This window comes from Capricornis sumatraensis, chromosome 19, assembly GCF_032405125.1.
Source record: "Capricornis sumatraensis isolate serow.1 chromosome 19, serow.2, whole genome shotgun sequence".
Lineage (NCBI taxonomy): Eukaryota > Metazoa > Chordata > Mammalia > Artiodactyla > Bovidae > Capricornis > Capricornis sumatraensis.
The window spans coordinates 40,487,591-40,507,532 of NC_091087.1; the positions used below are offsets into that span (position 1 = coordinate 40,487,591).

The 19,942-nt window shown below is 46.6% G+C and overlaps 1 protein-coding gene across 1 annotated transcript; it reads left to right on the top strand.

Moving 5' to 3' along the window:
• The first annotated feature begins 1,064 nt into the window (after positions 1–1,064).
• SNUPN (snurportin 1) lies at positions 1,065–18,302 on the top strand. The gene is made up of 9 exons (XM_068991447.1): positions 1,065–1,134; positions 3,922–4,084; positions 5,678–5,825; positions 10,355–10,459; positions 10,693–10,789; positions 11,934–12,031; positions 14,441–14,518; positions 16,088–16,168; positions 17,837–18,302. Exons 2-9 carry the CDS (start codon positions 3,927–3,929, stop codon positions 18,158–18,160), a joined length of 1,089 nt encoding a protein of 362 aa, XP_068847548.1. The 5' UTR covers positions 1,065–1,134; positions 3,922–3,926; the 3' UTR covers positions 18,161–18,302.
• The last annotated feature ends 1,640 nt before the right edge of the window (positions 18,303–19,942 follow it).

Consider the following 19,942-nt stretch of genomic DNA (forward strand, 5'->3'; position numbering starts at 1 on the left):
TTCTAAAATTTTTTTTTAATTGGTCTTCCAGGACCCCTCTGCCCTTCCATCAATCTGACCTCCAAAAGGATGGAATCGTGTATATAATATGCAACAAATCCACACCTTGGCATTCCTTGGACTCAAAATGTGCCAACACTGTTTCTGTAGTATAGAAATATTCAACTTCCCTGTAAGACAACCATGCCGCAAACTTACTATTTGGCTCAAAAGCTGCGTGACTTCCACCGAGTTACTTAACCTCTCTCGCTTCAGTCTCTACTTCCTTGTATTACTGTAAGCTTAAATAAGATAGGGCGTGTAAAACACGGTATCCGCCTCAAAGTAAGTATTCAATAAATGGCTATTCACATTTCTATTTTGCATCTCTGCAGTCCTAGTTTACAAAGGCTGTTGTCTAGTTTGATTAACTTCCTAAACCTCAGCTGCTTCCCTCTACCCCTTAGCACCAATTCAATCATTCTTTCACCAGTACCTTGCCGTTTGCCGGAGGCAGAAATCAAACCAGGTCCCTACCATTGCCAAGCTCACAGCAGACTAACGGGCTGTAATCAAGGTTTCCAGTGTTCTAAGGAGGAAATGGGGAGGGGACGACTAACTGAGACTTAGGGATCCGCGGGGCGAGTGGGGAGGAGGCAGTCATTCAGGGCAACTTGCATTGCCTGTATAAGCACGGGCAGGGGAGTGGGAGCGGACTGCAGCTGGACCCTTAAGGACTGTGCGGATCTGGGGGAGGCGACAGGACGCAGGCGCTGGAGGAACTTGAATGCCCCGCCACGAGATCGGAGTTCCTGCTGTTAGCCAAAGAAACCTGGAGCAGCTTGTGCCAAGGAGTGAGGCCTCGGCCCAGCCAAGTCACCTTGCAGGCGGGTCACAACACAAAAGCAGAAGGCGGACCCCAAATCCAAGCGGACTGGAAAATACCCGGCCGTTAAGGACGGAAGTAACCGCAAACCTGTGACCGAACCGCAGAGTAACTCCCAGCGTTCTCAACGGCGGGAGGAGCCGGAAACTACCAGCGCGAGGTGGGTGGGCCCGGCGGCTGCCAAGGGGGCGGCGCCGGCTCTCTCACGGCAGCTGATTGGTCGGCCCGGCGCTGGTGGAGGCTGCGCGTGGAATCGTCACCTCGGCCTGGTGAGTCCTGAGTTCGAGCCTGGGCCTCGTCGGCTCCGCGACTGTCCCTAGGCTCCCGGCCGTGACTCCCTCGGGCCGGCTCCACGCTCCTGGCCTCCCGAGGCATGATCTGGGTGGGGGTGCCGAGCGAGGCCGGGGCCTCTCCTTGGGCGGGCTTCCACTCTCAAGTTCCCGGCTGTCTAGCCAGGACCCCTCGGGGATACTTTTGTGGGGGAGGGACGAGTCATGCACTCGGTCCATAGAGAAAAACAGTGCGGGGATGTGGCGGGGAGGACTGTCGAGTGGAGCAGGTAGAGGCCCCCGAACTGAAGCCCAATGGGAGACGCCGAGGAAGCCCAAATCCTGGGCTGGAGGATTCGACGCGGGAGTCCCCGGAGGGGGAGGGAAAGGAGGAAGGAGCCGTGGCGGGGAACACGCGGGGTCTGGAGCTCGGAGGAGAGGCCTTAGCTGGTCGGAAATTGAGTTAGAGGATGAATGCAGGTGGAGGATGAGACCGCCAAGTCAAAACCCTCGAGTTATCTCCATCCGAAGAATGGGTTGAAAGAGCAGGAGCTAGCCAAGGACAGCCATAAAAGCTTGGTACTGGGGAGCGGGGCGGGGCAGGGGGGCTGCGGAGGGGAGCCGCCCCGCTCCAGTATATAACGCATCAGTTTTAAGGATTTTATAGTTTTTGGCAGAGCATGAGCCCACACCACGATAAGGCATGATGAGGCCTAATAAATGTATTTTTGGTTTGGTCATTACTTCGGTAAACCGAAGACATAATGAATATTTTAAAGTTTTTATTATGAAAGTGTTCAGACTTACACAGAAGTATAGAAAAATACAGAAAATAGTATAAAATTTAGAATCCTAAGTACTTACCACCTAACCTCAACCATGAATGGCCACCCCCAGTTGCATAACATACACGTGTCAGTACGCCTCAAATCCATACTCATAAACTTGTTTTGCTTTTTTTTCCATTAATGTTTAGTGGGTATAAAGGTTCCATTTTGCAGGGGTAGAGAGTTCTGGAAATTGCTTGCACAACAGTGAATGTAATTAACACAACTGGATTGTACACTTAACGATTAAGTGGTAAACTTTATGTCATGTGTTTTTAACCACACACACACAAAATGTCCTTTCAAATTAGAAGAAAAAAACTAGGGAATTCTCTGGCTGTCCAGTGGTTAGGACTTGGTGCTTTCACAGTGGGGTTCCATCCCTGGTTGAGGAACTAAGATCCCACAAACTCTGTGGCATGCATTAAAAAAAAAAAAAAAACCTAGTGCTATAAATTAAGAAATAAAATCTGAGTTCAAGTGTGCAATGGAAAATAACTCGTTGCCAAGTAGAGACCCATAGAGTTGTATTTTTAACTATGGAGGCTCTGAAATGAACCTGTTGGTTTGGATGCTGGACCTGGCCTGGGGTGGAGTTAAGCACTAGTGGTGCCCTCTGGTTTGTACTAGAACTTGAAGGGTTGGGCCAGCCCAGCTGTGTGAGTCCAGTTTCTCCCAAATATTCCTTTTTTTTTTTTTACAGTCTGAGGCACACTTTTTTTCCCCCTGGCCGTAGCGGCTTGTGGGATCTTAGTTCCCAGACCAAGGATTGAGCCCTGGGCAGGGAAAGCAGAGTCCTAACCTTTGGACTACCAGGGAATTCCCTGAGGCACACATTTAATCCTTGGGTAAGCACCTGTGTAGGGCTTCTTGGGTGGCTCAATAATAAAGAATACACCTGCTAAGCAGGAGATTCAGGTTCTATCCCTAGGTGGGGAAGATCCCCTGGAGCAGGAAGTGGCAACCCACTCCAGTGTTCTTGCCTGGGAAATCCCATGGACAGAGGAGCCTGGTGGGCTACATAGAGTCCATAGGGTTTCAAAGAGTCAGATTTGACTGAGAGACTAAACAGCAACAAGCTTCAGTACTGCCCCGTGCTTTCATTCAGGGAAGGGTGAGTGAAGTGTGAAGTCGTCTCTTTCCACTCCCATTCTTTAGAGTTGCCCTTGGTAGTCTGTCTGTAGTATGACATCTACCCTCTGTCTCCCGAATGTGCCACAGGTTAGTCCTTTACACTCTTAGGGCAGCTGGTGTTAAGTGGGAGGTGGCCTTCCATATTCTAGTTCTTTTCCAAGTGAGTCCTGCATATGTGACCTTGAAACTTTGCTTCTGCCTGCCCCAAACAAACATACAGAACAAACTGCAGACCAAGAAAGTAACTGCCAGGTTTGGGTTTTTGGCTCCTTGTCTTCCTCTCAAGGCTTCAGAACCAGCACTTCTCCTGGAGCTTGATTTTCTTGATGTGAGTTGGCGTTTATTAGAAAACTAAACAGCCCATCAAACTTGCATCTGAAATTACTTTTTAAAAAATTGTCTTAAAAAGACGATTACATTAGTTATCAAAAAACAGATTTTTAGAACTATTCAGGAAAAAACTAGATATTTGATCACATCACTGAATGTCAATGATAGTAAGAAGGAATTAGTGACAAGGTCCCTGATGAATGATGACAAAGAGCAAAAATTAGATTCAGTCACCAGGTAGATTTGCTTAGTGATTGATGTTGAAGTTTATACACTCAGAACTATCAAAATGATCATTATTAAAATATCTGAGGAAAAAAGTTTTTGCTGATATGTAGCTCACCCTTTAATTTCCTTTTTTTCCCGATGGAAATAATTGTGATTTTGGATTAAGTGAGGTTTCTTAGGAATGTAGCCATCATGTTACGTCATAACTGCCTGTACCCAGGAGGGGATACAAAATGAATGAACCGTTTTCTTATGTTTTCCTTTGTAGGGAAGATGGAAGAACTGAGTCAAGCCCTGGCTGGTAGCTTTTCTGTGTCTCAAGATCTGAACAGCACAGCCGCCCCACACCCCCGCCTGTCCCAGTACAAGTCCAAGTACAGTTCCTTGGAGCAGAGTGAGCGGCGGCGCCAGTTACTGGAACTGCAGAAATTGTAAGAGAGGTTTTAACTCCTTAGCTTCTGTCTGTAGGCTGGCAGCTGTGAACCACAGAGGAGGCTCCAGGCTTGTCTCTACAGAACCCCCTTCAAAGTGGACCTTCTGTAGATTGTTCTTGCTCACAAGGTCGGGAGGGATAAATCCCGGCAGAGGTAGACATCCTTGACATCCAGAGCTTGGGAAAAGATGAGGAAGTAGGGAGAGACTGAAGTTTGAAAGCAAAAGCTCAACTATCTGGTTAACTTTTTCTTTTCTTTTTTCCTGGCAGCAGTACTGAGCTTTGCAGTTTAAGGGCTTATGAAAGTCACGCCCAGACTTCGATTCCCCACATTCCCTGTGTGGCTTCTCCTGCACTCTGACTTCTGGCTTTGGTGTGGGCTTCCTGTCTTCCTTCAGCCCAGATGTTTCTGTGGAGCCCTTGGGAGTTCCAGACAAATAATTCCACAGGGAATCTGAGGAAATGTCTTCCATACACTTCAGCTTCAGTGCCAAGCTGAGCAAACAGGGAAAGAGAGTTTATAGGATAGCGAGTGTTTGAGACTGGGCCGCGCTGAAGGCGAGGCCTGTTCTTTTATTCTCAGTGCAGCACAGGCCTCTTCTAGGTAAGGAATGAAGAATTAGGAGAAACTGTCAACAGCTGCAGTTTCGATGCAGTCTCCATTTTGCCCACTGCTTCGTTGCTAGATGTGTGTAGCAGAGATGGTTCCCTGTGGCTTCTGGGTTGCTTGCAGATTACATTCTCAGATTGCTCCTTCTCCATAACCTCCACAGTTAATTAATTGTGATTAATTAGTTTGGAATAGATAATACATTCATATGGTTCAAAATTCACAATACATAAAAGAGTACATGGTGAAAAATCTGTCTTTTAGACATCAAGTTCCTTTCTCTCTCTCACTCTTTTTTTTGGTCACACTGAGCAGCTTGCAGGGTCTTAGTTCCCCGACCTGGGATCGAACCCAGGCCCACAGTGGTGAACACGCCGAGTCCTAACCACTGGACTGCCAGGGAATTCCCCACATCTTATAGTATACTTGTTACAGCTGATGAATAAATGTTGATACATTATTATTAGATTTCCTTAGCTCTTCTAAGTGGTCTTTTTTGAAAGTTAGGAGGGATGCATTGCTGATTCTCAGAAAGCCACAGAGGCTGTGCCTGTCTCAGACTTCTCACTGCATCCCAGGGTTTCCTCCTTGCAGTCCCTGAGAGCCTTCAGACTGAAGTCTGCCAGGCAGAGAAGTGTCAGCTCTCAACTACATGGAGATGGGCGTCTAGGGTGGAGTGGGAGGGAGTGGGATCAGCCACTAGCAAAACTTGAAAATTCCTTTAAATACTGTACTTTGCTTGTTCCTAGGAAACTCTGAAGAAAGCCGAGTGTGCTCAAACTGGGTTTCCTATTTAAGGTCTGTGAGGAGGTGGTCACTAGTTAAGGCTTACAAAGGAAATTCTATCATCTCTTACTCCCACCACAATTTCCAAATTGCTCCTGAATTTAAAGACTTTGAATTACATCTGTCACATTGTAGGGTGTCTTCCTGTGAGACATAAAGACCTGGCCTTATGCCTGCCCCCCTCCACCCCCCCAGAAAGCGGCTGGATTACGTGAACCATGCCAGAAGACTGGCTGAAGATGACTGGACGGGGATGCAGAGTGAAGAAGAAGAAGAAAAGAAAGATGATGAGGAAATGGACATTGACACTGGCAAGGAGTTACCAAAGCGCTATGCTAATCAAGTAAGTGGCCCAGAGAAGATTAGGTGTAGCTGGTCCTGCTCCATTTACTGTGCAGTCAGAGTGCTTTACTTACCATGAACAGAGAGGAACGAGATAGGAAGAATAGGAACTGCATTGAGAGTGCTGATGTACAGAACGTTTCTGAGATGAAGAGATGGCTTACAGCTCTGTGTGCTGAGGGGTGTCGCTGATGGAATCTGAATAGTGGGTTTCAGAATCATCACCCCATGCTGTTAGCAAAGGCTTCTGGCCTGCTGCCAAAACCCCCCTGAGCTATTGATAAGCTAGTTGATTCCATTCTTGTCTTTCTTTACTAGTCATTATGCAGATGTTTTGGATTAGACCTGCCCAGCCCAGCACTGTGCCCCACCCCACCTCCCAGGTTTCTTTCTCAAGTGATGGACTAATATGCTAGTCTTGGATCTTTACATTCAGGTGGTTGGTGGTTGGAAGTACAGCTGCCCTTGAACACTGGGAACTGCCCAGCACCCCCAGGCTAGCCAGCTGAAGTTGAGACCAGTATAACAGACACTATAGCAAACTTCACTTAGTGCCCTGCTGATTCCAGAGGAGAAACCATTGTGGCTTGTGGTGCCAGAGGGGAGGCAGGCATGGAGACTGTCCAGTGCTCTAGGCAACCCAGGTATTGCAGAGGTAGGGCATGTATCTGAGTGGGGCCAGGGGTCTACCCTGCTATTGCATACTTCTCTCTGTAACCCAAGTGTCTTGTCACCTCAGCATCCTCTCCTACTTTCAGAATATGGTTCCTGGGTGCACACACTCCCCTCCTCTTTCTCTGCCTCAAATATAGCACAGACGACATCTTCTGTGACAAAGTACAGTTGAGTTCTGTGGAGCAAGCCTTGTGCATGCGGAATCTTAGTTCCCTGACCAGGGATCAAACCTGTGCAGTGGAAGCATGACTCTTAACCACTGGGGCACTGGGCAAGTCCCCAGCAAACATTGTTGAAGGCCCTGTTCTTTGTTAAGCTAGGCTATGCTCAGAAAGTAGACATGGGCTGGAAATAGCCCGTGCACTTCTAGAGTAAGTGTAGAGTATGTTTTTTTCAGTAAGAAAGTGATATTAACTTCCAGCAGGGAAGGAAGCAAGGTTTCAAAATCAGGAAAAGGTTAATGAAAGAGAAGACAGCTTTGAATAGTGGGTAGGACAGGCAGAGGTACAGAGCATTTCAGGGTGTTTCGGGCAGCACAATAAGGCTGAACAAGAGCCCAGAGGTGGGAGAGGAATATATGATGTGTTCAGGAGGGATGTACAGAGGGTGTGTGCGGATGGAGCAACATAGGGTTGGGGGAGGTATATAGCAGAAATATGTACAGGGATTTAGACTCTGGCCTAGACTGTGAGGAAGCACTGAGAATTTTTGAGCTAGGGGCAGAGGTGGGACTTCATGGGATGACTCCCACATCAGTGTGTAGAACAGCCTGGAAGAGAGAGATTGTGGTACGGAGCTAGGTTTGCTAAAAGAGCTGATGGTGAGTTTACTAAGGGCAGTAAAAGTGTGTCTGGCTTTTTTCATTTAGCAAAAGGATTCATTTATGTTGTAGCATGTGTCCGAACTTCATTCCTTTTCAAGTAATATTCTGTTGTATAGATATACCACGTTTGTTTTTCCATCCATCAGTTGATGGCCGTTTGAATTGTTCCACTTTGGGGCTGTTATGAATATTGCTGCTATGAATATTTGTTTACCATGTTTTTGTGAGGACATACATTTTCATTTCTCTTGGATATATACCTGGGAGGGAGTCACTAGGCCGTATGATAACTCTGTGTTTAGCCTTTTGAGGAACTGCCGGACTATTTTCCAAAGTGACTGTACCATTTTACATTCCCACCAATGATGTGTGAGAGTTCGTTTTTCCGCATATTTGCCAACACTTGTTATGGTCCAGCGTTGTGAGTATACCCATCCTAGTGGGTGTTGCATAGTTTTGATTTGCATTTCTCTAGTGACTAATGATATTGAGCTTCTTTGCATGTGTTTATTAGCCAGTATCTTTGGAGAAATGTCTGTTCAAATTCTTTGCCCATATAAAAGTGGAGTTATTTGTCTTCTGTTATTGAGTTGTAAGAGGTCTTTATAAGTTCTGTATGAGATACATGATTTGCAGATATTTTCCTTTATGTGGGTTGTCTTCACTTTCTTAATGCTATTTTTGGCCGCACAGAAGTTTCACAGCTTGATGTAATCTTATCTTTTGTTTCATCATTTGTGCTTTTGATGTTATATTACTACTATTGTTTAAGGGATTGTTGATTATGCCTTGGGTTTAAGGTTGAATAACACAGAGGGAGGTGATGTTATTATTAATTGGGCACAGAATGCAGAAGGAGAAGGGTGGGTGTTTCAGGGATGGGAAGTACTTGGGGTACAGAAGGGAGTGAATTCTGTTTTGGATATGCTGAGTTTAAGGTACAGAGAGGACCAGCAGAGAAAGAGATACCAAGTGGACAGCTGGAAATACAAAACTGGAGCAAAGGAAAGAATTCTGGAGATGAAAAAGAAGAGAATTAGGAGGCATCTTCTTTGGAATGACAAGTAAAGCTACAGAAGTAGATGAGATTCACCCCAACGGGGGACAGCATCTAAGAGGAAGGAAAAGGGCGACCTAAAACAGCCCTCTGAAGATTATTTACATGTTTGGGAGAGTGTGCGGAGGACTGTTTGGAGGAAAAATAGAAAAGTGGTGTGTCACGGGGCCAAGGAAGCGTGTGTCGAGGAGAATGTGACTGGAGCATCACACCAGGAGTGGAGGAAGGAGGGGGAGATGCGGGAATAGAGATGCTCGGCTGCAGCGAGGTCAGGCAGGGGTGTGAGGTGGGAAACCTGGACTGAGGGTGTCAGAGTGGGTGGGAAGGCAGCAGCAGGAAATATGAAGTGTTCATAGTTAGAGGAAGTGGAAGAGCTTAATAGAAATGTAGAGTGTAAAGTTTCATTTTTGCCTCCTACAGGGAAGGAGAGATGGGAGAGACATAGATTGAGTGGGAGGGATTACCTGATAGGCCAAAGTCTTGGTATTGATGGGAGGGACCAGTGATGAATGGAAGAGTGTGACCCCATAGACGGCAGCCCACCAGCTTCCCCGTCCCCGGGATTCTTCAGGCAAGAACACTGGAGTGGGTTGCCATTTCCTTCTCCAGTTCATGAAAGTGAAAAGTGAAAGTGAAGTCGCTCAGTCGTGTCCGACCCTTAGCAGCCCTATGGACTGCAGCCCACCAGGCTCCTCCATCCATGGGATTTTCCAGGCAAGAGTACTGGAGTGGGGTGCCATTGCCTTCTCCGCATGGAAAAGCAGATCTTTTCAAATTCCTTTTACCACAGCCTTTTTTTTTTTTTTTCTTTTTTTGAGGTAGATTTCCTAACATTTTTTGGTGCAGTATTTGGGTCAGTAGTTTGGGACTTGATCTAGTTTAGAGCATCTCAAGGTAAAGGATTTTATTCATCTCTGAGGTATAATCCCTAGAACATGATGGTGTGATAAAGGTAGTTGAGGGGACAAAGTAAGGAAAGAAAGAGGGTCGCATCCTCCAGTATAGTAGGTGAGGTAGTGAGAATGTATGTGGATGCAGATAATGAAGGCGAGAAATTGAAGTTCAAGGTGAACAGGAGATGAGTTGATTACTAAGAGCTAGTGAGGTGGAGGTTCCACTGTCACCGTTTTCTGTTCTCATTCTTTTACATGTATTTTTATTATAATATATACATGAAGTGAAAGTGTTAGTCACTCACTCATGTCCGACTCTTTGCAGCCCCATGGACTGTAGCCCTTCGGTCTCCTCTGTCAATGGAATTCTCCAGGCAAGAATACTGGAGCAGGTTGCCATTTCCTGTTCCAGGGGATCTTTCTGACCTAGCAGTTGAACCTGGGTCTCCTGCCTTGGAGCAGATTCTTTACCATCTGAGCCACCAGGGAAGCCATATATATATATATATATATATTTCTTTTCTTTTGAATATTTATTTGCTGCCTGGAGTTCTTAATTGTGGCAGGCAGGATCTTTAGTTGCATCTTGTGGGATCTTCCATAACCAGGGTTTGAACCTGAACCTCCTGCATTGGGAAGGAGAAGTCTTAGCCACTGAACCACCAGGGAAGTCCCAGGACATAAATTCTTTGTCACTGTAAACACAGGAGCAGCGCACTCCTGTTGACTGTTTTTGTTTGTTTGTTTAGTTTGTGGAAAATTGCTTTACAATGTCGTGTTAGTTTCTGCCATACAGCAACTCGAATCGTCATAATTATACATATATCTCTCTCCCCTCCCTCGTGAGCCTCCCTCCCACCCCTGTTGCGCGCCTTTGGATCATCACAGCGCCAGGTGGGGCTCCCTGTGTTAAATGTCCACGGCAGCTTCCCACCGCTGTCTCTGTTACACACGATAGCGTGTGTGTCAGTGCTGTCTCTCAGTTCATCCCGTCTTCACCTGTCGCCGTTCTCGCCCCAAGTCCGTTCTCTAGTCGGATCATCAGCCTCGTTCACTTTCAACACCATTTTTTGTGTTCCCAGTTAATGCTCTCAGAGTGGTTAATTGACGTCCCTTCAGATTTGGGCCAGGAATGGATTGTGGTCGTGTGCCCTGTTGGAAAAAGAGCCCTTATCGTGGCTTCCCAGGTGAGTAGCCGCTCCCACACCCGTGCCAGTGGGCCTGGCCTGCAGCTTTAGGGGTTCTCTGCACGCTCTGTGTTCCTTATCTGTCAGGCAGCTGTGCCCGCCCAGGGATTGAAATGCTTTGCTGTGGGAGGGATTTGGTGAGAACCATCCTTGGCCTGATGGCACCCGTGCAGAGTGTGGAAGCAAAAAGGGGAGGAGACCTTGATGCCTGATTGAACTGTGTTTCCCCACAGGGTTCTACCAGTGCCTACACCAAGAGTGGCTACTGTGTCAACACGTTTCCTTCCCTTCTGCCAGGAGGCAACAGGCGAAACTCAACAACAGAGAAAGGTGCCTACATAAAGATGTCTGTTTATTAAGTTTTATAATCAGTAAGAGACAGTGCTTGGTTACTTGCTTAGTTGAGTTAAAGACCCACTTTGAAAGGACACCTTTGAAACTGCACAAGGATACTGTTCTGCCCACTGGGCTCTCCTTCAGGGTCAGGGCTCCTCAGTTGCAGAATAGTTGGCACTTGTGAGGCCTGCTGAATTAAACCCCTGAATTAAAGTCAGTGCACCTTCCCCGTGGACTTCCGTCACAAGGTGACAGGTGCGATTTTCTGGGGAAAGGTCCCTCAGAAGACCCAAGTGTAACATACAGTAAGCTGTTGCTGGGGCTTCCTGCCAAATTCCCTTTTCTCCTTTATCTTTGTCCTCACCTTAGCTTCTCCCCTGCACTTGGGCCCAGCTGAGGAGACTAAAGGTTAAATAACTTGCCCGCGGTCATTCAGCGAGGAGTTGGCAGAGCTGGGCCTACACAATTCTCTTGTCTCTACCGGCTCAGGCTCCCTTGGTGCTTCCTGCTGTCCTCTGTCCTGAGCCCAGATCCCTCCGTTGTTTTTTTTCACTCTGGCCTGAAATGGGCCCTCCCCTGTCCCCTGCCCTGTTATTTTAGTCCTCGGATCCCACCAGACTGTTCATATCCTGTCTGTTCGTGAAGCATTTCCTGATGTCCAGTCCCGTTTTCCTGGAGCTCTCATTTCTCTTAGTTTGTGCTACACAGTGCAGCTCTTGGTTTTCTCTTTGATCACCTTATCTCCTCAACTGGATTGTAACTTCCCTAAAGGCAGGGATGACTTACAGTTAATACTCCCCACAGAAAGCAGTGCCTATGATAGGAACTCAAAAGTAATTGTCAACTAAAACGGAAAGTTACTTGCCTTCAAACTTGAGCTTCTCTTAAACCTTATCTAAAGATTGAGAGATCCCATGTGGCATGGCCTTGACCCCTCCTGTGCTGACACACCTCAGGCCACCTCTGGGCTATACCAGGCAGCCAGAAAAGGCTGTGAAGAACTTTGTGCCTTAGTGCTGGGGCTTCCTGTGATCACTGAGGGTTGTTGGATGTAGTTCCCAAGCCCCGAAGATGGGGCTCCCTAGATTATGGTGGAGGGAGCCCTGATGGGAACCGTGCACGGACTTTCTGCCTGCAGACTACACCATCCTGGACTGCATTTACAGTGAGGTGAACCAGACCTACTACGTTCTGGACGTGATGTGCTGGCGGGGACACCCGTTTTATGACTGCCAGGTAAGGACTGATGCTCTCCTCATGTCTTCTCCTGCTTTCTCCTCTTTTCCCAGGAAAGTGGCTCAGCACATGGGTTTGGTCCGTGACCAGCTTCTTGGTGTTTACAGGATGTGGTATATCAAGAACATCACCTAATGTTCCTTGCATCTTTGAGTGTGTTTAAATTAGCTTCATTTCTAAAAAGAGGTAGGAGGAACTAAGGGAGCATAGCTATTCTCGAGGGGAGGAAGGAGAAACAGAGTGGAGGGATAGGCTGGGACTTCGTGGACGCTGTAGCCTCCCCTCTCTCCAGAGTGTGGGAGGCTTGCTGCAGGGAAGGCTGCGGGTGGAGGAGATGCTGCCTCGTGCAGGCGGCACCAGGAAGAGAAAGTGGAATGGTAAGCACATCAGGTAGACTTCTGCCACCCCTGCTCCTTGCCAGCCGCATCCTGACCCTGAATGTCAAGGCCGCCTTAGTATGACGATAAGGGCATGAGTCCCTGAGGGGCTAGCTCTGGAAGCAGATTTTCCAAGTGAGGAAATGCTACCCACCCAGTATTCTCCCCTCAAGTTTCACCTTCCCACAACATTTTTCTCAGATTGGTGATACTTACAGGTAACAAGCAGTCATCAAGAGAGAGGCCAGGTCACCCCGCAGGGTCCATCTCTGCTCCTGTGCTCCCCCATCCTTGTCCCGGTTTTATTTGTTGTTGTTTAGTCACCAGGTCATGTCCAACTCTTTGCAACCCCATGGACTGTAGCCCACCAGGCTTCTTCGGAATTTTCCAGGCAAGCGCACTGGAGTGGGCTGCCATTTCCCCCTCCAGGGGACCTTCCCAACTCAGGGGTCGTACCCACGTCTCCTGCATTGGCTTCTTCACCGCTGAGCCTCCTGGCAAGCTCTGTCCAGTTTTATAGTAGTGGGTTTTTAATGCTCCCTCTCAGTTGTTAATAGTTTTATCATTGTAGTTCTCAATGTGTGGCTTCAGAAAGTTGTTCAGAATGCAAATTCTTCAACCTGTTGAATCAGAAATTATGGGAATGGGGCTTATGTTTTAACAAGCCTCCAAGTGATCCTCACAGAGGCCCAAGCATGCGAATCACAGGTTATCACCATAGGCTGCTGCTTTCCTTAGCCATTACCCCAACCTGGGTTTCCAAATCGTGCCAGATGGTGATAGTTCAGAATTTTAACATGCATCTAATTCAAAAAATAACAGCCAAGACCTGCATCGCTAAGCACTTTGTGAGCATGATCTCACCGAATCCCTTACAACAACTCTGAAAGATAAGTACGTACTATTGTTTTTACTCCTGATCGTTTAGATATGAAAGCTGAGAGCCACAGATGTTAAGTACCTTGCCCAAACGCAGAGCCAAGTCCCAAACTCAGAATTCACAAATTCAATCCAGAACCTATTTTTCTTTAATTCTGTTGAAGGATGTTTCATAACATACATTCACAACCTACAAATTTGGTAACTAAAGCCACCTATATTTTGATAATATAAAGAAAAAAGACTGGTTTTTTTATTTTGTTTTTGGAAATTTGAAAAGAAAAAGAAAAGCCCCTAAATATCAACAGAAGGGTATGTATCAGAAGTAGTAGTTTATGAGAAGTTACAACTACAAAGTAGTTTATAACCCTCAGGTAAAGTAAGACAAAAGTTAACTCAATGTGCTTTGGAGTTGCAAAGCCCTGGTCCTGTGGTAATGCTGTGTGCCCCTGGGTGAGTGACGCAATCTCACCCGGTGACGCCCGAGTCCTCACCCATAAAATGGAGATCGTAACAATACAATTTGGAGAGGATGGTTGATGATTAATACGATTATGTGCGTAAGGTCCTTAGCATGGAGCCTGAGACATAGTAGGCCTTCAGTGATAAATGTTGGCATTACTACTATTAATAATCCTTTTGGATTTAAGGAAAATATATCCAAAGATTTTATGACATCTTCCTGACCTCATAGCAGTGTTTTAACAGAACTGAGGGTAATGAGAGGAGGGCTTAGGTTTTCATCATTCAGGTGACTGTTTTTGTCACAGTTTTATTGAAGTATAACTGACATACAGCACTGTGTAAGTTCAAGGTGCACAGCACAGTGATCTGACTTACATATATAGTACAGTAAGTTAACACCCATCAGCTCATATAGACACCAAAAAAGAAAAAAATAGTTTTTTTTTCCTTGCCATGAGAACTCTTAGGATCAGCAGCTCGCAACCGCTGTTATATATACCCGACGGCAAAGTTAACCGTTGTCATCGTGTTGCGCTTTCAGTGTCTAGTGCTTATTTATCTTATAACTGGACATCTGTGCCTTTGGAGCCTCAAGCAGATTTTTAGAATGGGGTGTTTTTGTTCGTAAAACAATATTTTGTTCATGACACAGTGAGCCTTATGTCATCTTTCCCTGTCTCTTTGGCAGACTGATTTCCGATTCTACTGGTTGCATTCAAAGTTACCAGAAGAAGAAGGACTGGGAGAGAAAACCAAGCTCAATCCAGTAAGGCCTGGTGTTAGGACTGCAGAGCTCTTTCTGGGGATCAGTTTGGAGTGCTCTGTTGTCTGAATTCAATCATTATGGATAAAATTATCTTTATTTTTTCCTTTTGAGGCAGCATGGCATAGTGGGAAAAGTATGGACTTAATAGTTATCCAGATTCCAGTTTTGGCTTTTAACAATTATTTGGTTAAGTTAATATCTTCACTTGGCTTTAATTTCTTCATCAGTTTAGTAGGGTTAATAACACCTACCTTACAGAGCACAATGATCTGACTTACATAGATGGTACAGTAAGTTAACTATTTGGTTCTGTGACCCAAATGATGTAAATGATGCAAGTCTTGCTAGCATAATACTTAGGGTGAGCACTCAAAAATAGCAGTTGATAGAAAGTGCTAATAACGTCTTTTATTAATAATGCTGTTTAGAATGCTAGCATGGTGGGTCTCAAACTGTAGCTTGCATCCATAGCCACTGGAGGCTTGTTGAAATTCAAGCTCCTGGGCTTCACCCCCAGAGTTTCTGATTCAGTAGGTCTGGGGTAAAGCCTGAGAGTTTGCGTTTCTAACAAGTTCCCCAGTGAAATTGATACTGCTGGTCCATGGATCACACTTTGAGAACCCCTGCTTTTATATCTGAGCTAAGAGTGACCTCATCTAGTGAGTTCCCCCTTTTTATAGATGAGGATGCAGGCTCAGAGAGAGGGTGCTGCCTTCAAGGTCCCACAGTCCAGGATGATAGCCCAAGGGTCTTTGCTATTCGCTCAGGGATTAAGCACAGGACGGCTATTTTCATTGTGTTTTATTTGTTAAGCTCTATAGACTGGCATTTGCTTGGGTTGCTTACAGCATTTTTAAAGGCAACTAGATAACCAGTTACAGGACAGTAAATGAAGCCAGTACTTCCAGTGACATTATCAATAAAGTCCAGGAAGAACACGGGTGCTGCTTCCTCTGAGACGCTGTTCTGTGTGCTCTACGTGTCCTGTCTCACTGAGTCTGCATGACAGCCCTACGCAGTAGAAGCTTTTTATAGACAGGAAAATGGAGGCATATGTAGATTACATGATTGACAGAGATGCACTTCAGACCCAAGCAATCTGACTGAGAGGTTGTCATAATCCTCATCACTTTGTTATGTTGCTTTAGTATAAAATTTTTTGCTGTTGTGGCATTTCACCAGCCCTATGTTTGGGGCAGCTGTCATAGTGTTGGGAGAATAACAGAATCCCCACACCTAGTACAGGGTAGTTGTTCACAGTCTTGACCATATGTTAAAATCAACTGGAGAGTTTAAAAAACAAAAATGCTTGGGTCCCACCCCAGAGCAGTTCAGTCAGAATTTCAGGGGGAGGCCTGGGCATCAGTAATTTTTAAGAGTTTCCCAGATGGTTCTCCTGTAAAAAACAAGGTTGAGAATTCTATGCCTAGTAATTCAGAGGATAGATAGAGGGGGCCGGTTAGGGTGAGATTTAAATTTTTCTTCTTTGATATATTGTTAGCTCTTCAACTGCCGGAACCAGTGTTGTTTGTAACATATACTAATTATTTGTTCTAATTTATGTTTCAGTTTAAATTTGTGGGACTGAAGAATTTCCCTTGTACCCCTGAGAGCCTGTGTAAGGTGCTATCTATGGACTTCCCTTTTGAGGTAACAAAACCATTGTCTTTATTGCTCTGATGTGATTGTGGGACACAGGGAAACTCGGCTACATGGAGTCTTAAGAGTGCCTCTGACTTTGCTGAGTCAAAGCGTCAGAAAAAGGGCTGAAAGCTGACTCTCGGGAAAGGATGTGCTCATGACCCTTCAGAGTCAGATAAGTCAGAAGGCCTGAGCTGGAAGGGCCCTGAAAGGAAAGCTCATCTCACTCCCTCATTTTACAGCTGGAGAAACTGAGGCCCAGAGAGAGGTGAGGGTTCCATTCCTGGGTCCTTTTGTCCTCTGTGTGCTACAAGCGTGAGAATCAGCCCCATGTTTGACTGCCACGGCTGATGATGTAAAGGCGCTTCTGTGGCTGACAGACTGCAGGGCTTTGAACTCCTAATCCTTCCTTCCTCCGACCAGCAGATGGTCCCCGGGGATGGCAGTGCATGCTGAGCAGTGGCAGGGCAGCAGAGTGACTAACTTGTCCCAGGTTGCCTAGGACCTCCGGGGCTTTAGTGCTCAACTCAAAGTCTCAGGCCCTCAGGGTCTGCTCAGCCCTGGGGCCTTTTGTCCTCCCCAGAATGTGCCCGTACCCTCTACACAGACTTCCTTTGCCCATCATATTCTTTAAAATTCTGCCTAGTCACCCACAAGTATTTGCTTGAACTGAATATAATCTTGCTAAAAGAATCACAGCTTCCCGAATAAGGAAATAGCAAAGGCTGAGCTGCCTTCATTTCTGGGAGTCAATTAAGAAGGTGGTAAGAACACCATCTTTATTTATAACCCTTATGCCCCAGTGACAATAAATGCTTTTTAAAGATGAGTCACTGAATCAGAGAAAAGAAAATATGGGACTGTGGGAGGTCTTCCCGTTGAGAAAAACTGAGTTTCCCAGAACGTAGCTCTCAAACAATTTAGGGGGAGGTTCAGGCAGCCAGAAATGCTGGCTGCTTGACCGGCTGCTTCCCTTGCACTCAGCAGTCTGGCATCTTGGAGGGGCTTGTCCAGTTTCCCTGCTTTGTTCCCTGTGTGGGGCACATCCCCCACTCCTGGGACCTCCAGGTGGTAGTAAGTACATGGAATCAGGAGAGAAGACCTGGGCTCAAGGTGGATTTTTCCTTCATCCTCAGTGTGTTTGGGGGAGGCCCCAGAACTGGAGCCGGAGCAGCTCTCAGACACTTTCATGGTGGATAAGAGAGTGAAATGGGGCTTTCCTGGTGGCTCAGATGGTAAAAAATCTGCCTGCAGTGCAGGAGACAGATTCCATCCCTGGGTCTGGAAGATCCCTTGGAGAAGGGAATGGCTACCCACTCCAGTATTCTTGCCTGGAACATTCCATGGAAAGAGGAGCCTGGTGGGCTATAGTCCATAGGGTTGCAAAGAGTCGGACACAACTGAGTGACTAACACATACTTCAAGAGGGTGAAATAATGGATAGGAAAGCACCCTGTAAACGGGAAAGTACTTTGTATGTCTTTATATATTAAAATTTCGTTTTCTAGGCCATTTTTTCATTTAGAGAAATGCATGTGTGAGAAAGGAGGACTGTCTTTCATCTGGCAGTGACCCAGGAAAAAAGAACTGGACCATAGGAACTGCCACAGTGTACCTAGCTCTCCCGGAGACATGGGCCTCCGAATCCCTTCTCATCCCAGGTTTCCTCTCTTGTAGGTGGATGGGCTTCTCTTCTACCACAAGCAGACCCACTACAGCCCTGGAAGCACTCCTCTGGTGGGCTGGCTGCGCCCCTACATGGTGTCAGATGTTCTTGGCATAGCTGTGCCAGCCTGCCCACTGACCACCAAGCCAGAATATGCTGGCTACCAGCTCCAGCAGATTATTGAGCACAAGAAGAGCCAGAAGGAGGGCATAATGGGGAAGCTCACACCCAGGGCCTCTGAGAATGGACACTATGAGTTGGAGCACCTATCTACCCCCAAGCTGAAGAGCCCTCCCCAGAGCCCCAAGCACCCGGAGAGCCTCATGGAGAACTAGGCAGGGCAGCCTCCTCTGGGAGCCACAGGATGGTGGTTGGCTCAGAGGAAGGCTGAGGAGGTGGACAGTCACAAGAACAAAGTGACTTCATTTTAGGGCAGACCTTCCAAAGCCATTCCAGCTGGAAAGAGCTTGTCTCCTATCTGAAATACTGGCTTTAACAGTAGGGGGAGGTTCCCACATTGGGTGGTCTTTGGCTTGAGCAGCAACTCCTGTGAAAATGTATCACAGATCCACAGTGTAAATATATGTCATTCTTGAGAAGTTATTTGTGGTTCTTAAACTTTAGACTGTCAGGAATCTCCCCCACCTCCACTCCTTCAGGCTACCTAAACCATGACTGTTCAAGTGTTGGCCCGTTTCACTCTGTTTAGCACTTAAGCATTCTGCTGAGTTTCTAGTTGCTGCTGCTGGTAACATCATTTTCTAAAAGGTCTTACCAGGAACTGCAGTTCTTGGTATTTGAATATGTTCCCTCTTCTGAGAAGACAAGTGTGATTTTCTCTGGTTTCGACACAGCCAGAGATAAAATGCAAATAGAGTTCATTCACTGCTTCCACCAACATTTGAACACCTTCCAGAAAATAAGCCTTGTGCTAGGTGCAGGGGTGTAGAGTAGGCTGTGGTGTGGAACAGGATTTCATCCCTGCCCTTGAGCTCAGGATCCAGTGAGAAAATAAACTCACCAGCATCTAGATAGTGGGATGATAGCTTTAGTGCAGAAAGGGGGGCAGGGGAGACTGGGAGGAGCAGAGGGAGCTTTCAGAGCTGGGCTGAGACTCAGAGGAGGGACAGAAATGTGCTCTGTGGACAAGGAGGGGGGAGTTTCTCGCAGAAGCAGGAGTTTATGCAGCTGCACCCCTCCAAAGCTGAGCAGGACTTGCTCTGGGGCCTGAAGTTGGTTCAGCATGGCTCGAGGGTAAAGTGGGGCTGGGGAGGCTGTGGGAAAGGAGGCTGGAAAGAGATGGCCCTGACCCAAAGTGGCCTATGTGTTTAAGGTGTGTTTTACAGAGGTTTTGGATTTTATATCATGGATAAAAGGGAGCTGATGAAGCACTTTGAACAGGCAAGGTCCACTCAGATTTGTGGACAAGAGCTCTGTGGCAGCTGCAAGGGTGGAAGGTGGCCTCTAACACCAACCAGTTAGTTTCTGCTCTTTGTTCAGGAAATATGTCCCATTTCCCGTGGCCTCAATCTGCTTCCCATACTGCTTTCCACTTTCTAGGACTTCTCTTAGTAGACAAAAGGTCTTCACTGTTCCACTCCAATGTACTAGTATCCTGCGGAGAAATTTTCAGAGGGATCCAGGTCAGATCTTGTCTGACATGCAGTTGTTTCTTTGTGTTGATCAGTTCTGGGAACGGATCTGGGCAGAAGCTGTGGTTAAGCAGAGCCTAATTACACAAATTCAGCGCCCCATTGGAACTAGCCTCAGTGTTGGGCTCTTAGAGGGCCACTCAGGCTGACACTGTAAAATTGGAGAAGGAAGAAACCCCCTTCCCTACCCAATAATGACCCAGCTGGCCACAGATTTAAGCATGCCTACATCAGTAAGCTGTTTCCTGAATTTAGGTCAATTCTGTAATAGGAACATCGTGTTCCCCTTGCCAAAAAGCATGTTGTAGGCTGCTTAGAGGTTTAGTCTCTGTTTAATGATCTTCTGGATGCTCTAGTTTGTGCTTTCAGCAGCCAACTGTATCATTTCAGGAGCTGTGCATGCCAGTATCAGTAGAGACTTGACCAGGCTCTGCCCAAAAATAATAAGGTCTAGAAGGACTACTT

What these genes read in the sequence shown, in the direction of transcription:
- SNUPN (XM_068991447.1), top strand. Translation starts at nt 3,927, where the DNA reads ATGGAAGAACTGAGTCAAGCCCTGGCTGGTAGCTTTTCTGTGTCTCAA. An exon ending in TTACTGGAACTGCAGAAATT is followed by an intron (nt 4,085 to 5,677) that starts GTAAGAGAGGTT and finishes CCACCCCCCCAG; the next exon opens with AAAGCGGCTGGATTACGTGA. An exon ending in AGAAAACCAAGCTCAATCCA is followed by an intron (nt 14,519 to 16,087) that starts GTAAGGCCTGGT and finishes TTTATGTTTCAG; the next exon opens with TTTAAATTTGTGGGACTGAA.